The following is a 14,530-nucleotide window of genomic DNA, read 5'->3' as shown; positions in this document are numbered from 1 at the left end:
TCCGCTTCCGGGCCGGCGCCTCACGCCCGCGGGGATTCGCCCCCCCTCCAGCGCGCGGCCCCGAGACGCCCCGCCCCGCCGGCCTCCCCCAGCGACGTGCGCACCGGGCACGTGATCCCGCCACGCGTGCGTGGCCTCGCTACGCCCCTTCCCGCGTGATAAGCACGTGGTTACGCCGCCGCGCGCCCTCGACCACGTGACACCCTGGCTCCCACGCGGTGCCCTCCCCCGCCCCTCTCGCGTGCACGCGCACCCCGCCAAAAACCTGATGCGCGCTCAAGAGGGGAGTGGCCAAGCGGGGCGCCGTGGGCCAGGATGTGGGGGGAGGGGCAGGGAGCCCCCGTGGGTCGGGGGGGCAGGTGGGGCCAGGATGGGGGGGAGGGTCAGGGGGCCCCAGACAGGGGGGAGGGGCACAGAGCCCCTATGGGCCAGGCCAGGGGGCAGGGGGCCCCAGACAGGGGGAGGGGCACAGAGCCCCCATGGGCCAGGCCAGGGGGCCCCGGGGAGGGGCACAGAGCCCCCATGGGCCAGGCCGGGGGGGAGGGGCAGGGAGCCCCTAGGGCCCAGGTGGGGGTGGGGGAGAGAAGAGAGGGGGCAGGCAGCCTGGCTGTTCTCCCACCTTTTGGCCCTGGAGGGGCTGGGGCAGGCAGCCCAGGCTGACACTCCAGCAAGGGGCAGACTTCAGGCCCCAGATGGGAGCAGGGCTGGGTGCCTGCTCGCCCCCCCAGTGGCCGGCTACGCCACCCCAGGGGAAGGTGCAGCAGGAGGGAGAGGCCTGACACACAGTCCCATGTTGGAGCCTGCAGAGCCCAGCTGCTCACAGGACACAGCTGCTGAGAAACTAGGCAAGACTTGCTCCCTCAACCCAGGCCTAGCTAGGAGCCCACCGTTCCTCCACGCCCACCGCATATGCCAGGGTTGGGGGATTTTTTTGTGCATTTTGTTTCTTTTATTAGAAAAAAAAATCCAACTACAGGAAGCGCTAACCCAGGCCACCCCACCCCCACCCCTCACCCACTCCAGCCACATGGCAGCCGCCACAGGGTCCCGGCCCCACCGCAGCATCCCCTCCCCACCCTTGCCCTATTACACAAGACATATTACATATTTATATAAATATAGCCCCCCTCCCCCCTACAATACAGCATTGGGCCCTGCACCGCTGGGGCTAAGAATAAGGGCTGCCACCCCCTGAAGGCCAAGTAAGGAGCAAGGATGCACACTGGCCGATAATGCCACAGGTTGGGGGGTGACCACAGCTGCTGCCTCATGCTGGGGTGCAGTTTTACTGGCCAAGCCCCCATACATCTAGCCCAGGGAGGCTCCCCTGCCCCAGGACAGGCTCTATGCCCATGCCCATACCCATCACCCCAGGTCAGGGCAGAGTCCACCCAACTCGGTACCCTGACCCCCAGCAGGGGAAGAGGATTGTTTGACAGATGCTAAGGGCCCACCATAGGGTCGCTCCAGCCATCCCCCACAGTCAGTGAGTTCCAGTACCCCCTTCCGTCTGTTCAGCTCAGTCGCCTCCGTCATTAGCACCATCACTGGAGTCCGAGTTGGCTGGCATCATGGGGTCATCGAGCAGGGAGAAGTCCTGTTCTGAACTGGCATAGCCCTGAGACAAGTCGTCTATCTCATCTTCCTCATCCTCCTCTTCCTCGTCAGGCTGCGGGTGCCCCAGGGAGCCCAGGTGCATGTGCGGGCCTGGGGGATAGCTGCCATGGCCCAACCCTGGGTGCAGCAGGGATCCAGAGGAGGAGGCTGTAGGGAAGGGCATGTATGGCAGGGAAGAGCCAGGGGCCGGTCCAGGCTGGAAGGGGCCGTGTAAAGACAGAGGCCCCATAACCCCCAGCTGGCTCCGCCCGGCCCCGCCCATCAGGGATACCATCTTGGACAGCTCCACACCAGCCCGGCGACCCCGTGGCTGTTTCAGGCCCCCCTCAGATTCCAATGGCCCTGGCAACAGTCGGCTCATCACAGGGTCAGTCACGAAGCCCTGGGAAGGGAGAGAGAGGTGAGGAATTAGTGGTGCAAGGCTCCCCACCCCAGTCCAGTACCGCTATGGGGCTAGCCTGCCCCCAGCAAGGACAGTGGAGCCCTCTGCCTAGCAGCTAGAGATCCTCCTCGCTGTCACACCCCTCTCCCAAGGGAGCAGACACCATAGGGGGATCTGAGGGATGAAACCCAAGGAGAATCCAGACAGACACAGACACAGCCTCTGGCCCTGCCCTTGTAGAGTGTTAGAACAGGCTGTATGAAGGTGAACGGTAAAGGTGGGGGGTAGATCAACGGGAGGGGGCTGGGTGAACCCTAGGTGAGATGGAAGGGGATGGACAGGGAGGGGTTAGCACCTGCCTCTCACCTTCTTGCCATTCTGGGAGCCACTAGCCCCCAGGCCCCGTTCCAACCCCGGCAGGCAGCTCAGCTCCACTGGGCCTGTCTTTTTACACCGGTGCCACTTGTGCTGCTTGCGCCGCTCTTCCATGTACTGGGGGGTGGGAACAGGAAATGACACACAGGGATCAGGGCAAGAGAAAGTGACAACTGGTTATTCAGCTCTGGCTCTGCTTCCCTCAGCGGAGCAACTGCTCAGAGCCCCACCTCCCTGAAGGGCCTCTACCCGACAGCAGCCTCATGGCACCAGGGTGCAGTAGCTATCAGAGCCTCCCTCTATTTGGGGCCAAGCAGAGTCCATTCCCATAGGGCCCTGGGCCTGCTGAACACTCCTGGAGTGTGTTCCGGGCACAGTTGTGTCTCTGGGAGTGAGGGGACAGTTCAGGTGGATCACATGAGGGGGGAGCTGCACCAGGGAGGAAGAGAGAGGCGTGTGTGCGTGTCCGTGTCCAAAGCCCATTTCTCTCCCATGTCCAGACTGGCACTGGGGAGCAGGAGCCCAGGCTGAAGAGGCAGGAAGCTGGGGCCTGAGGGCTCCGGGCTCTCCGGCATGGCCCTGACAGAAGGGAGGGGCGGGGTGACACTCACAGCCAGGAAGCGGGGGTCAATGGCAAAGTCAGGGTGTGCATGTAGCCAGGCCTCCAGATCAGCTCGGCGTGGGGCCGCCTCCCCCACTAGCAACGTCCCATTCGCCTTGTGCACAACCGGGATCCGCGCCTCCAGGTCGATGTCGGGGCCCCGCAGCCCTTCCAAGCACTGCAGCTCCAGCTGGGGCAGAGACACCCCCAGTCAGGAGAGTGAGACCCCACCGAGCCCCACCAGCCAGGAGAGAGACCCCCCCACCCAGCAATCCCACCTCCCCAGGTACTACAGCTCCAGCAGGGGCAGAGACCCCCCAGTCAGGAGAGAGACCCTCCCTCAGGCACTGCAGCTTCCACGAAGGCCGACACCCCTCTGCATACAACCTCACCTCCCAGGCTCTGCAGCTCTCGCTGGACCCCCACCCCTTCCGATACGCGCTCCCACCCCCTCACCTCCACCAGCTTCTTGCTGCTCTTCTTGTGGCCCAGTGGGTGCGGGTGCCGCTCATGTAGAGTGCCATTGGGGATCAGCTTATGCTTCTGGAATGTCAGCTTGATCCCCTCCTCCTGGGAGAGAGACAGGATCAGCATGGGGGCCGGGAAACGGGGGCCAATGCCATCCCAGCATGACCCCCCCCCACACACACACACACCCAGACACACAGGGGAGCAGGCACCTCAGGTCTCCATGAGAAGCGAGTTTAACTCATTTCTCCCCAGGGCAGAGCCACATGCACTGCCAGGGAGATGTCGGTATTAGCATGGCAAGTCATCACAGGCACCACCTCTGGAGAGAGATCCCCTGTAACCCCCGTGCCCCCTCCCATGGGACTAGCACCCCCAAACCTCCACTCACGTCCTTGATCTGCACAGTGAACTCCTTCTCCTCGGGGCTGTGCCGGAGACGGGTGTACAGGGCTGGCGCTTCCTCCTGGGGGCAGGCATGGGTAGCAGGTGAGCTGGCATAGTCACCTGGCAGCCGGGGGGCAATGTCTCCCCCTTGGCCCCCGCAGAGCTCCTGGCTGCGTTGACTTGAGGGCCACTTCCCCGACAGCACAGCCTGGCACACCAGGTCGATGCGGTTAATGAGCACCCGGTCCTGGGGGAGACAGGGGGGCGTGTCAGTGTCACCATGCCAACCACCCCATTACAAGCCACGTAACTATGCCAACCACCCCATTCCCCCCCAGAACCCATGGCAACCACCCCATCCCCCCCACAGAGCCACAGCAACCACCCCATCAAAACCTGCCATGTAACCATAACCCCTACACACCCCCACAGAACCTACCCCCAACAGCCCCACCCAGCTCCTCAGATGATCGGGGCTGGGTTTGTGTCCCCCTCCCCCGGCCAGGGAGCAGTACCTTGGGCCACTCCTGAGCACGCTGCCGCTCCTGCAGCAGCAGCTCCGGGGCAGTGGGCTGGGGAGAGTCACCCTCCTGGGAGGTGGGCAGGGAGAGCAGGGACTCCTCCTCCTCCTCCTCGGACAGCTTCCCCCCGCACGGCATGGTGCCTGGGGGTGGGGAAAGAGGGGGGTGGTGAGACGGACACCCCACGCCCCCCACGGTCAGCTCCCCTCCGCAGGGCATTGTGCCTGGGGGTGGTGATACAGACACCCTGCCCCCCACAGACAGCTTCCCCCCGCTGGGCACCAGGTGTGGGGGGTGGGAAGAGACAGACAGCCCCCCCCCCCCCATGGACAGCTTCCCCCCACAGGGCATGTGCCTGGGGGTGGTGATACAGACACCACACCCCTAATGGACAGCTTCCCCCCGCAGGGCACCATGCCAGAGGGATGGTGAGAGACAGACGCTCCACCCCATAGGCAACTCCTGCCACAGGGCATCATGCCTAGGGGGTGAGGGTGGGGGGAGACAGAGGATGGTGAGAGACATCCCCTGCCCCCCACTCCTGCCACAGGGAGGCGGAGGCCTCCTGCTTCCCACGGCCAGCACCCATCCTGCAGGCTGCCCTGCCTGCGGAGAGAGACAAGGGAGAGGAGGATGCAGAGACAGACAGCCCCGCCCCCACCCCCCCAGGGGCTTGTCCCTAAGGCCAGGGGACTTCCCTGCACTCCAGAGGGGGACACCTTGATATCAAAGTGTGTGTGGGGGGGGAATTCCTGGCTCCATGGGCCTTTAAGGGCTTCTGGAGGTGGTCCAGGAGGGCACCCCCACTTCTCATCACAGTCACTGGAACAGGCTGAGGGGGGGGGGGGGTCAGGTCCCTCACCCTTGTTTGCAGTCAGAGCTGGCTGAGGGAGACCCCTAGCTCAGTCTGGGTACAGGGAGAAGGTATGGGGGTCCCACACTCCACACGGTCCTCAGAGCAGGACAATGACCTGGATGTGGAGGGCGGGGGGCATCCCTGGCTCAGGGAGGGTATGGGTGACCCAAAGCCCAGGGAGAGGTGTACAGGGGGTCCCACACTCACCCCTTTCGTCGTCGCTGTCCTCTGAGCAGGACGATGATGACCCAGACGTGGAGGGCGAGAGCTTCCCCAGGTCGAGCTCGGAGTCCGAGTCATCAGCCGAGTCAGGTTTGGGGAGAAGCACAGGGAGCAGCGGGGTCGGCAGCTCAGGCGTGGGGGGCAGGGGGGAGGCCGTGGCAGCTCCTGCACCCCCTGCAGGGGGTTGAGGCACCCCAGCCCGGCCATGCAAGTAGCTGAGGCGGGCGGCCAGAAAGGAGAAGTCGGGGTCCTGCATGATGGTGGTGTCGGTCTGGCTCAGCCCATGGCGTGCTGCCCCCTGCAGCAGCTCCCCGTCATGCCGCCCACACTCCCACCAGGTGGGCAGCTCGGGGCCTGGTGGCTGGCACAGGGCCAGGCGCTCCTGCAGCAGCGGGTGACACAGGACCTGCTCCCGCAGACGGCGCAGCAGGTCCACGCGATACAGCGTCCTGGAGGCCCGCTCCTCCGAGATGGGCTCGATGAACAGCGTGGGGTCTGGGGACTCTGCGGGGAGAGATGGTGGTGGTGGGGGGCGGAGGTCAGAGATTTGGGGAGCCCAGACCCCCAACATTCCCCTATCCTCACCCTATCTTATGCCCACTCAGGGCTGCTGGCAGACAGACAGACAGAGACAGACACTCACCGTCGCTGGCGGCCGGGGGCAGCCGGCACACCTGCCGGCACATGGCCACAAACCCATGGAAATACTTGGTGAGACTTTCGTCTGTCTTGCGGTCGAGCCGGGCCAGCGCCCGGAAGCGGCCCCAGTGGAAACGCAGCGTGTCAGGGTCGTACTCCACCCCGAAACTGGACACCACGCGGTAGAAATCTGATTGCTCCCGACGCGTCCACCTGGGGGCAGGGAACAGGAAAGCCTCAGCGGGCCCGTGGAGCTGAGCCAGTCCCTGGGATGCTGCACCTCTGCCCCAAGCCCCACCACCCTCGCCCCAGATCCCAGAACCAGGCACCCCCATCCTAGAGGCCTGTGGTGGCTGCAGGGTGCATGTCCCGTCTCCACAGCACGTCCTTGAACAGGGTGGGGCTCCCCTCCTCCCTGCGGCTGCATGTTGCCCTGGCCTCACCGCTGCTGCTTCTCCCGGCGCACCATCTCTTTGAGCTTGCAAGCTGCCTCGCAGCGCCGGCGTCGCCGGTCCCCCCGCTCTGCAGCTTCCATCTTCAGCTGCTCCTGCTTGTAGCTGCGCTGGCAGGCGGTGATGAGGCGCCGCAGGCGGGCCGTGAGTACTGAGCCCGGCGGCCAGAACAGGTGCCCGGGCTGGGCCGGCTGGCCTGCAAGGGGACAATGGGGGTTAGAGCCCCCCCAGTGCACGGACTCTGCACCCCAACACTCCCCCGGCTGGCCTGCAGGGGGACAACAGGTCAGAGCCCCACCAGTGCATGGACCCTGCACCGCAAACCCCTCCCAGCCACCCCCAGCCTACATGCTACAGGACAGTGCCTGCTTTAACCCTTCCTGTGCTCCAGCCACCCTCTCCCTCACCCCCTTACCGTCTTCCCCATCCACCACCGAGATCTCCTCGTCCAGCAGCATCAGGGGATCACCCTGGGGGTGAGGAAGGAGAGACACACTAAGGACTGGGAGTATTGTGCCCCTCAGCCATTTCACCCGCCCCCTGCCCGATACACAGCCTGCTGCCTGCCCCAGACAGGGACAGATGCCCCCAGGAGCCAATGGGGGGCTGGATTATGGCAGGGGGAGAAGGGGTCTCTGGGGATGGGGAACTCGGTGTGGAGAGGGACCTGAGGGCAGAGGGGGACCCTGGGGTGAGGGGGTGGCCAGGAGTAGCTCTCACCTCGTCGTCCTGCTCCTTGGCGGGCCCAGACAGCGGTTTGTACTCAGGGTCCTCGCAGTCTTTGTCAAACTCCGCCCTGAGGCCCATGGGAAAGGAGGGATTAGTGACCCCCCGAACTGCCCCCAGCTGCGCCTCCTCCACAGCCCCTGTGGGGCTGGTGCCTCAGAACTCCAGGAGGAGCAAGTTTAACTCATTCCCCGCCAGGGCAGAGCCAAGTGCTGCTGGGGGGTCGGTATTAGCATGGCAAGTCATCACAGGCACGCCCCTCCGGACAGGTTACCCAGGCCCCACCCTGATGGCTGCCACTCCCCCCCACCCCACCCACGTGCCCAGGCCTGTCAGTCACCTAGACCAGGGGTTCTCAAACTGGGGGTCGTGCAAGCTGTCAGTCTCCACCCCCAAACCCTGCTTTGCCTCCAGCATTGAGAATAGTGTTAAATACAAAACAGGGTTTTTAATTTACAAGGGGGGGTCGCACTCAGAGGTTTGCTGGGAGAAAGGGGTCACAAATACAAAAGTTTGAGACACACTGCCCTGGACAGTCACTCACCCTGCCCCCGTGCCCCGCCCCTACCCATGACAATCCTCACCCCTCCCCCACATCCAGGCGGTGCTCCGCAGCGATGGCCTTGTCATCAGGGCGCCCGGCCTTCTCCAGGAAGCAGAGAGCGGGGTCAGCTCGCATGGTGTTGTACTTCTCGTAGCCTGGGGGGAAGGGGCACAGGTCAGGGGTCAGCACCCCGCTTCCCTCTCTGTGCGCACAGACACACTGGGGCCAGAAACAGCCTTCCCTGGCCCAGCCACTCTGGACCTGTCCACTCCCTTCCTACCGCATGCACAATTTACCCCTCCCCGTGTAACAACCCCCCGCCCCGTGCTGCCAACCCAGAGGAGACACCCACCCCCACACACGCACCATGCTTGAAGACCCCAATGAGCAGGGACTTGTCGGCCTCAGCGTCCCACCAGCCGGTTGGCACCTCCAGCTGCTCCACCAGCGGGAACCAGATGTCGATCTCGCTGGGAGGAGAGGGGGCAGAGAAACAAGTGAGATGCAGGCCCAGACGCAGGGAGGAGAGGGGGCAAGTGACCGGGACGGACCAGGGACAGGGCGGGAGACAACAGGCAGGAGTGAGGGGCACGGGGGAGAGAGGCAGTGGAGCACAGCGTGGGAGGGGCACAAGGTGCATTACCTGGCACCAGCACCAGCCAGCACCTTGCTGGCCTGGTCCCCAATCACCTCCTGGCGCAGGTAGTACAGCATTCGCACTCGCAGCAGCACCCTGGCAGAGAGACATCACAGGGTCAGAGAGAGCACTGAGCCCATGCTGGGGAGCAAGAGGCCTGGGCCCCATCCCCAGCCAGGAGAGGGCAGCCCGGACCTCTAGTGGGGTGAGAGTGTGTGAGCCGGATGCCTGGGCACTTACTTGCACTAGTGGTGAGCGTGTGCATGTTGGGGGGGGGGGGGAGGCGGATGCCTGGGTCCCCTGTACGTACGTACGTACGTATGTACGTACGTGTGTTGGGGGGAGCCCGGACACCTGGGTCCCTTATTTGTACTAGCGGTGAGTGTGTGCCTGTTGTGGGGAGCCTGGATGTCAGGGTCCCCTGTACCAGCGGCGTATATGGGAGGGGTGTGGGGGAGAGAGAAGGAGAGCTGGATGTCTGGGTCCCCTGCTTGTACCAGTGTTGAGTGTGCGCGCTGGGGGGGAGGGGGCCTGGACGCTGGGGTCCCCTACTTGCACTATTGGTGAGCATGTGCATGTTGAGGGGGGCCTGGACGCCTGGGTCCCTTACTTGCACTAGTGGTGAGCGTGTGCATGTTGGGGTGGGGGGGAGGCGGATGCCTGGGTCGTGTGCGTGTGCCCGGATACCTGGGTCCCTTACTTGCACTAGTGGTGAGCGTGTGCATGGGGGGAGGGGGGGCGGATGCCTGGGTCGTGTGTGCGCGCCCGGATACCTGGGTCCCTTACTTGTTGCACTGGTGCTTGAGGTGCTTCTTGTAGCTCTCGTCCTGGAAGAGCGTGTCGGGGTTGTACTTGCGGATCCACTCGGCTTTGTGGACGTCAAACGTGCTCTGGGACTTCACCTTCTTGCCCTTGCGCCCCCGCGGCACGGGGATTGACAAGCCTGGCGGACAGATGGACAGAGAGGTCAGCCCAGGGCGTCGCACCCAAGGGGCTCCACGGCTCCTCTCTCAGGCAGCTGGGCAGGGAGCGAGCTGGGAACCCTCACCCGAGTGGTTCTGCAGCTCCTTGGCCTTGCCGTTCTCAGCCGGGCTGATCAGGTCCCAGATGAAACCCTTGATGTTCTCGTCACCTCGGTAGTGCAGCAGGCAGTAGACCAGGATGGCGCGGCAGATCGTCTCCACGTCCCGCTCCGACAGGCGCCGCTTGAACCGCCCGTGGGACAGGATCTCTTGCCAGCGGCCCCAGCTGCGGGGAGCCGCACTGGTCAGTGCTGGCCCTGAGACCCCTCCCCCAGTATCCCCTGCCACAAGGAACCCGGCCATACCAAGCCCTCCCACCGGCACCTGCAGCCCTGGGGGACTGGCTGGGTCAGCGCCAGCCCTGGGAACACCCTGACAAGCCCTCCTCACCCATAGACCAGCAAGTGCTTCTCCACGCGGAAGCAGTCCGTACGCCCGTATGAGTGGTGCAGGGGGTGGTGGCGGTCATGACGCCTGGAGCGCGGCCGCTCTTCGTCTTCGCTCTCCAGGTCTGAGAACTCTACCAAGTCGTCGTCCTTCAGGGTGCTGAAGTGCCGGGTCTGCTTCCGCACCCGCGGCGTGTCGATCACCAGGTTATTCTGGGAGGGGAGGGCTGATTACACCTAGATTGGGGGGGGGGGGGGGGGCACACAGGGAGCGCTGCCAGCCCAGCCCCCAGAACCAGCTCCTGCTGTAGGAGGGCAGCTCTGGGATACGCCCCCCACCCCTCCGGCTGGGAGAACCTCCTGCCGCCCAGACCCCCTCTTCACCTCTCCAAGGTGGGTTCCCTTTCAGGACAGGCTGGGGCTTTCGGGGGGAACCCAGGGAAGCTTGGGAGTGAGAGCTAGAGCCAGGAAGCTGTGGGGGCTCACAGCACAGTGGGAAGCAGCCTCTCCTCCAGGTAGGGCTCCGACCCAATGCCCATCCACATTACTGGGGCAACTGTCTCTCTCTCTGCCCAGCCTGCCATGGGGATGGGAGGCTCTGGGGTCCCTAGCAACACCCTCCCCCACCCGATGCTCTCCAGCCCCTCCCCCCACAGCTGAAGAGGACACGTTCCCCACCCCCAACACCCATGTCCCATGCCCCCTTGTGCCCACTCCTCCCCCCAGACCTTGCTGTTGAGAAGGTCCAGGTCCAGGTCCGCTTTCTTGGCCCATTTCTGCCAGAAGTTGGGGTCGTCCAGGGCAATATCTGTGCGGTTCTCTGAGGCCACGAAGCTCGCCTGGTGGAGGCAGCCAGGGGGTTAGAGAGGTGGGGGGGGAGGGGAGCCGGCGGGGGGAAGGGGGTAGGCGGCGGGGGCGGTGCCCCTGGATCTCCAAGCTACAATGCACCATGTGTCTAGCCATCCCACTTGTCCCTCCACACTTCCATTCCCCACTCACAGGCTGACCTCTGAGTGTGTCCGTCTGTCCCTGCCACCGGGATACAGGTGAGACATGGCCCCGCAGGGCAGTGGGGAGGCAGAGCTGGACCATGGTGAAGGGGGAGCTCCTGCACTCTCTCCAGAGGGGGGGCTGGGGGTATCTGCAGGAGGAATCTGCACGGGGCAGCCGGGGGTACCTTGGCGAAGGTGGAGCCCTTTCCCTCACTCTCAATGGTGATAGTGGTCGTACGGCGCAGCAGGATCTGGTCAATATCCTCCTCACAGAACTTGGAGCCCTCATCGTCCTCCTCCATGATGGCAGCGTAGGCCCCCTTGCGCAGCAGGTCCTCGATCTCCTTCTTCGAGAACTGCTGGATCTGGGGAGGGGGACAATGCACCGTTCCCACAGGTACCCCCAACATCACAGCAACCCCCAGCCCCCCGGATCCTCCTCGTCATGCCACCACCCCAGCCCACAGGTACCTCCAACGTCACAGCCCCCCGGAACCGCCTCCCCACCACGCCACCACCCCAGCCCACGGATACCCGAACGTCACAGCCTCCCACCAGCCCACCAGCCCCTCTTCCTGGGGCTGGATAGGAGTCATGCCACGACTCTCACCCCGGCGATGCTGCCCTCGCGCCCACTCATGGACTGCAGCACGGCCTTGTCCAGCCCCAGCTTGAGGCTGGCCTTGTCGAACATCTCGCGCTCGTAGGAGTTGCGGGTGATGAGGCGATAGACCTTCACCGCCTTGCTCTGCCCAATCCGGTGGCAGCGCGCCTGTGCCTGGGGAGAGAGGGGCATCAGGGCGCTTGGTGCATTTGGTGGGGGGAGGAGCCAGAGGGTGCTGAGGGGCAGGGAAGGGGAGGAGCTGGGGGACGGTGGTTGTTGGGCCCGGGGAAGTGCACAGGGGTGGGACAGCCCCAGGGATGGGGCAGGGTTTGGGGGTAAGAGAACACTCAGGGACCCCAGAAGGTGCTCTGCGGACGGGGAGCCCTGGAGAGAGGACGACGACGCTGCAGGGAGTACAGGAAGAGAAGGGCATGACCCCCTTGTCAGCTCTCGGAGGCAGTACACAATGGGGACAGGGTGTGGAGCAGGGGAGGGTCCCCGGTACCTGCAGGTCATTCTGGGGGTTCCAGTCCGAGTTGAAGATGATGCAGGAGTCGGGGGTGGGAAGGGGCTTTGAGGGGAGCTGTAGGGGATCCCCAGTACCTGCAGGTCGTTCTGGGGATTCCAGTCGGAGTCGAAGATGATGCAGGTGTCGGCTGCGGTGAGGTTGATGCCCAGGCCACCTGCCCGGGTGCAGAGCAGGAAGACGAAGCGGTCCGAGTCAGGCTTGCTGAAGCGGTCGATGGCGGCCTGCCGCAGGTTCCCCCGCACCCGTCCGTCAATCCGCTCGTACAGGTACCTGCGAGGGAGGGGCCAGCACCGTGTTTACGTAGGGCCTAGTGATGGAACTCCATGCCCCACTGCACCCCCAGCTTCATTACCACTAGCCCCGTACACCCCTTCCAACCTACCACAGCCTGTGTGGATGTATGCTCTACAGCAGAGCTAAGGTCACTCCCCCCGGCCCCGCAGATCCCAACCCCTGCCGGGGGGAGCGTCTGTTCACACACAGGCCCTGGAATAGCAGGTGCCCTCACCGCCTCTGGATGAGGTAGTCCTCCAGGATGTCGAGGCAGCGCACCATCTGTGAGAAGATCAGCACCTTGTGGCCGCCCGCCTTGAGCTTGGGCAGCAACTTGTCAATGAGCACCAGCTTGCCGGCCGAGCGCACCATGGCCTGGAGGTGCAGGTCATGGGGCACGTAGTGTGGGCAGGAGTCCCGGAACTCAGCCAGGATCTTCTCCTCCGCACCTGACAGGGAAAGAACAGGTGGGCGTGTTAGCCTGGGGCCCAGCATTCCCCTCACCCAGCCCCACCGAGATGCCCCCATTGCAGGGACGGGTGCCGGTGGCGAGGGGGCAGCGCTGCCTGAGGGGAGAGCCCCCCGCCTGGCCCTGCTGAGATGCCCCCATTGCAGGGACGGGTGCCGGCGGCAAGGGGGCAGCGCTGCCCAAGGGGAGCTGCGGGGACAGGCGCCGGTGGCGAGGGGGCAGCGCTGCCTAAGGGGAGAGCCCCCCGCCTGGCCCTGCTGAGATGCCACCATTGCAGGGACGGGCGCCAGCAGCGAGGGGCCAGCGCTGCCCAAGGGGAGAGCCCCCCACCCGGCCCCTCACCGTTGATGAGATAGGGGTGGTTGCAGCACTTGCGCAGCTCCATCATGGTGTTGAGCAGGTTGGGCATGTTGGTGTGCCCTGCTCCCTTGGACAGGAAGGAAAAATTCTTCTCCAGGATGGCCCGGTAGTATTTCTTCTGGATGTTGGTCAGCTCCACCTCGATGATGGTCTCCTGCTTGGGCGCCAGGTTCTTCTCTACATCCTCCTTCAGCCGCCGCAACATCATGGGCTTCAGGATGGCCTGGAGCTTCTGCACCTGGGAGCAGGGCCGGGGCAGTCAGCACTGGGGCGGTGGGGCTGGGAACACGCCCTCCGGGCAGCGGGAGGAGGTCTGAACATGGGGGAGGAGCCCAGGGCCAGGAGAGCAGGGGGCTGCGGTCTGGGATTGAGGGGTACTGTCAGGGATGGGTGTTGTGAACAGGAGACAGAGAACAGGTGTGTGCGGGGTAGACAAGGGGCTTGGGGCGTGCATGCGGGGTGGTGTGGGACAAGGCGCACGGACAAGAGTTGAGCTCATGGTGCGCAGGCAGGAAGGCAGGGGACGAGGGGCTCGGGGAGGGCAGGGCGGTGGGGCGCGGACGAGAAGCGCATGGAGGGCAGGGGGTGCGAGGAGGGCAGGGCGGTGGGGAGGGCAGGGCGGTGGGGCACGGACGAGGGGCTCGGGGAGGGCAGGGCGGTGGGGCACGGACGAGGGGCTCGGGGAGGGCAGGGCGGTGGGGCACGGACGAGGGGCTCGGGGAGGGCAGGGCGGTGGGGCACGGACGAGGGGCTCGGGGAGGGCAGGGCGGTGGGGCACGGACGAGGGGCTCGGGGAGGGCAGGTGGGGATGGCGGGGGACGAGGGGCTCGAGGAGGGCAGGGCAGTGGGGCGGGCAGGTGGGGATGGCGGGGGACGAGGGGCGCGGGGAGGGCAGGGCGGTGGGTCGCCGACGAGGGGCGCGGGGAGGGCAGGTGTGGATGGCGGGTACGAGGGGCTCGGGGAGGGCAGGGCAGGGGGGCGCCGACGAGGGGCGCGGGGAGGGCAGGTGTGGATGGCGGGTACAAGGGGCTCAGGGAGGGCAGGGCAGGGCAGCGCGGACGACGGGGTGGGACAAGGCACGTGGAGGGGGACGCCCGCCCTTACCTGCTCCTCTGTCTTGAGGTCCCCGAAGTCCTTTAGGAACTCGGCCTCAGAGGGGAACTGCGAGGGCTCCAGGAAGTGCAGCAGGCTGAACAGCTCCTCTACCGTGTTCTGCAGCGGGGTGCCCGTCAGCAGCACCTTGTGCTCCTGGCATAGGACAGGGCGTCAGGGGGCGGCCCCATGCTACCCCTACCCCCAAAGAGCCCCCAACCCCCCACAGCCAGGGCCCCAAAACCTCCACTCAGGGCCCAGCACATGGTGGGAAGCCCACAGAGGGAGGTCCCCCAACTCAGCCCCAGCTGAGCTCCACCGCAACCACCCTTTCCCCCCCCACACCTCCCAGACACCTCTGGGCCCCCAGGCGTCC

The 14,530-nt window shown here is 65.2% G+C and overlaps 1 protein-coding gene and 2 non-coding genes across 4 annotated transcripts in view; all 3 read right to left on the bottom strand.

Moving 5' to 3' along the window:
• Positions 1-1,083: 1,083 nt before the first annotated feature.
• Positions 1,084-14,530, bottom strand: part of CHD8 (chromodomain helicase DNA binding protein 8) — a 32,582-nt gene continuing 19,135 nt past the window's right edge. For both annotated transcript variants that reach the window (XM_044985283.1, XM_044985282.1), the window contains exons 15-38: positions 14,167-14,310; positions 13,045-13,300; positions 12,469-12,682; positions 12,035-12,230; positions 11,438-11,605; positions 11,013-11,192; positions 10,564-10,674; positions 9,840-10,048; positions 9,476-9,675; positions 9,214-9,370; positions 8,434-8,523; positions 8,157-8,260; positions 7,831-7,945; positions 7,241-7,316; positions 6,936-6,990; positions 6,512-6,716; positions 6,073-6,281; positions 5,415-5,933; positions 4,346-4,494; positions 3,835-4,077; positions 3,432-3,545; positions 2,986-3,165; positions 2,366-2,491; positions 1,084-1,999 (exon numbers count right to left, since the gene is read on the bottom strand). In XM_044985283.1, coding sequence (XP_044841218.1) covers positions 1,520-1,999; positions 2,366-2,491; positions 2,986-3,165; positions 3,432-3,545; positions 3,835-4,077; positions 4,346-4,494; positions 5,415-5,933; positions 6,073-6,281; positions 6,512-6,716; positions 6,936-6,990; positions 7,241-7,316; positions 7,831-7,945; positions 8,157-8,260; positions 8,434-8,523; positions 9,214-9,370; positions 9,476-9,675; positions 9,840-10,048; positions 10,564-10,674; positions 11,013-11,192; positions 11,438-11,605; positions 12,035-12,230; positions 12,469-12,682; positions 13,045-13,300; positions 14,167-14,310 — 4,500 coding nt within the window. In that variant the 3' untranslated portion in view covers positions 1,084-1,519. The remainder of the gene's footprint in view (positions 2,000-2,365; positions 2,492-2,985; positions 3,166-3,431; positions 3,546-3,834; positions 4,078-4,345; positions 4,495-5,414; positions 5,934-6,072; positions 6,282-6,511; positions 6,717-6,935; positions 6,991-7,240; positions 7,317-7,830; positions 7,946-8,156; positions 8,261-8,433; positions 8,524-9,213; positions 9,371-9,475; positions 9,676-9,839; positions 10,049-10,563; positions 10,675-11,012; positions 11,193-11,437; positions 11,606-12,034; positions 12,231-12,468; positions 12,683-13,044; positions 13,301-14,166; positions 14,311-14,530) is intronic.
• LOC123348984 lies at positions 3,652-3,759 on the bottom strand. The gene has a single exon (XR_006573299.1). It is a non-coding gene; the product is annotated as a small nucleolar RNA U6-53/MBII-28 (small nucleolar RNA).
• LOC123348985 lies at positions 7,398-7,500 on the bottom strand. Its single transcript, XR_006573300.1, has one exon. It is a non-coding gene; the product is annotated as a small nucleolar RNA U6-53/MBII-28 (small nucleolar RNA).

This window comes from Mauremys mutica, chromosome 13 (genome assembly GCF_020497125.1).
Source record: "Mauremys mutica isolate MM-2020 ecotype Southern chromosome 13, ASM2049712v1, whole genome shotgun sequence".
NCBI classification, from domain to species: domain Eukaryota; kingdom Metazoa; phylum Chordata; order Testudines; family Geoemydidae; genus Mauremys; species Mauremys mutica.
Note: the sequence above shows the minus strand (reverse complement) of the source record. Positions and strands in the feature narration are given on the sequence as shown.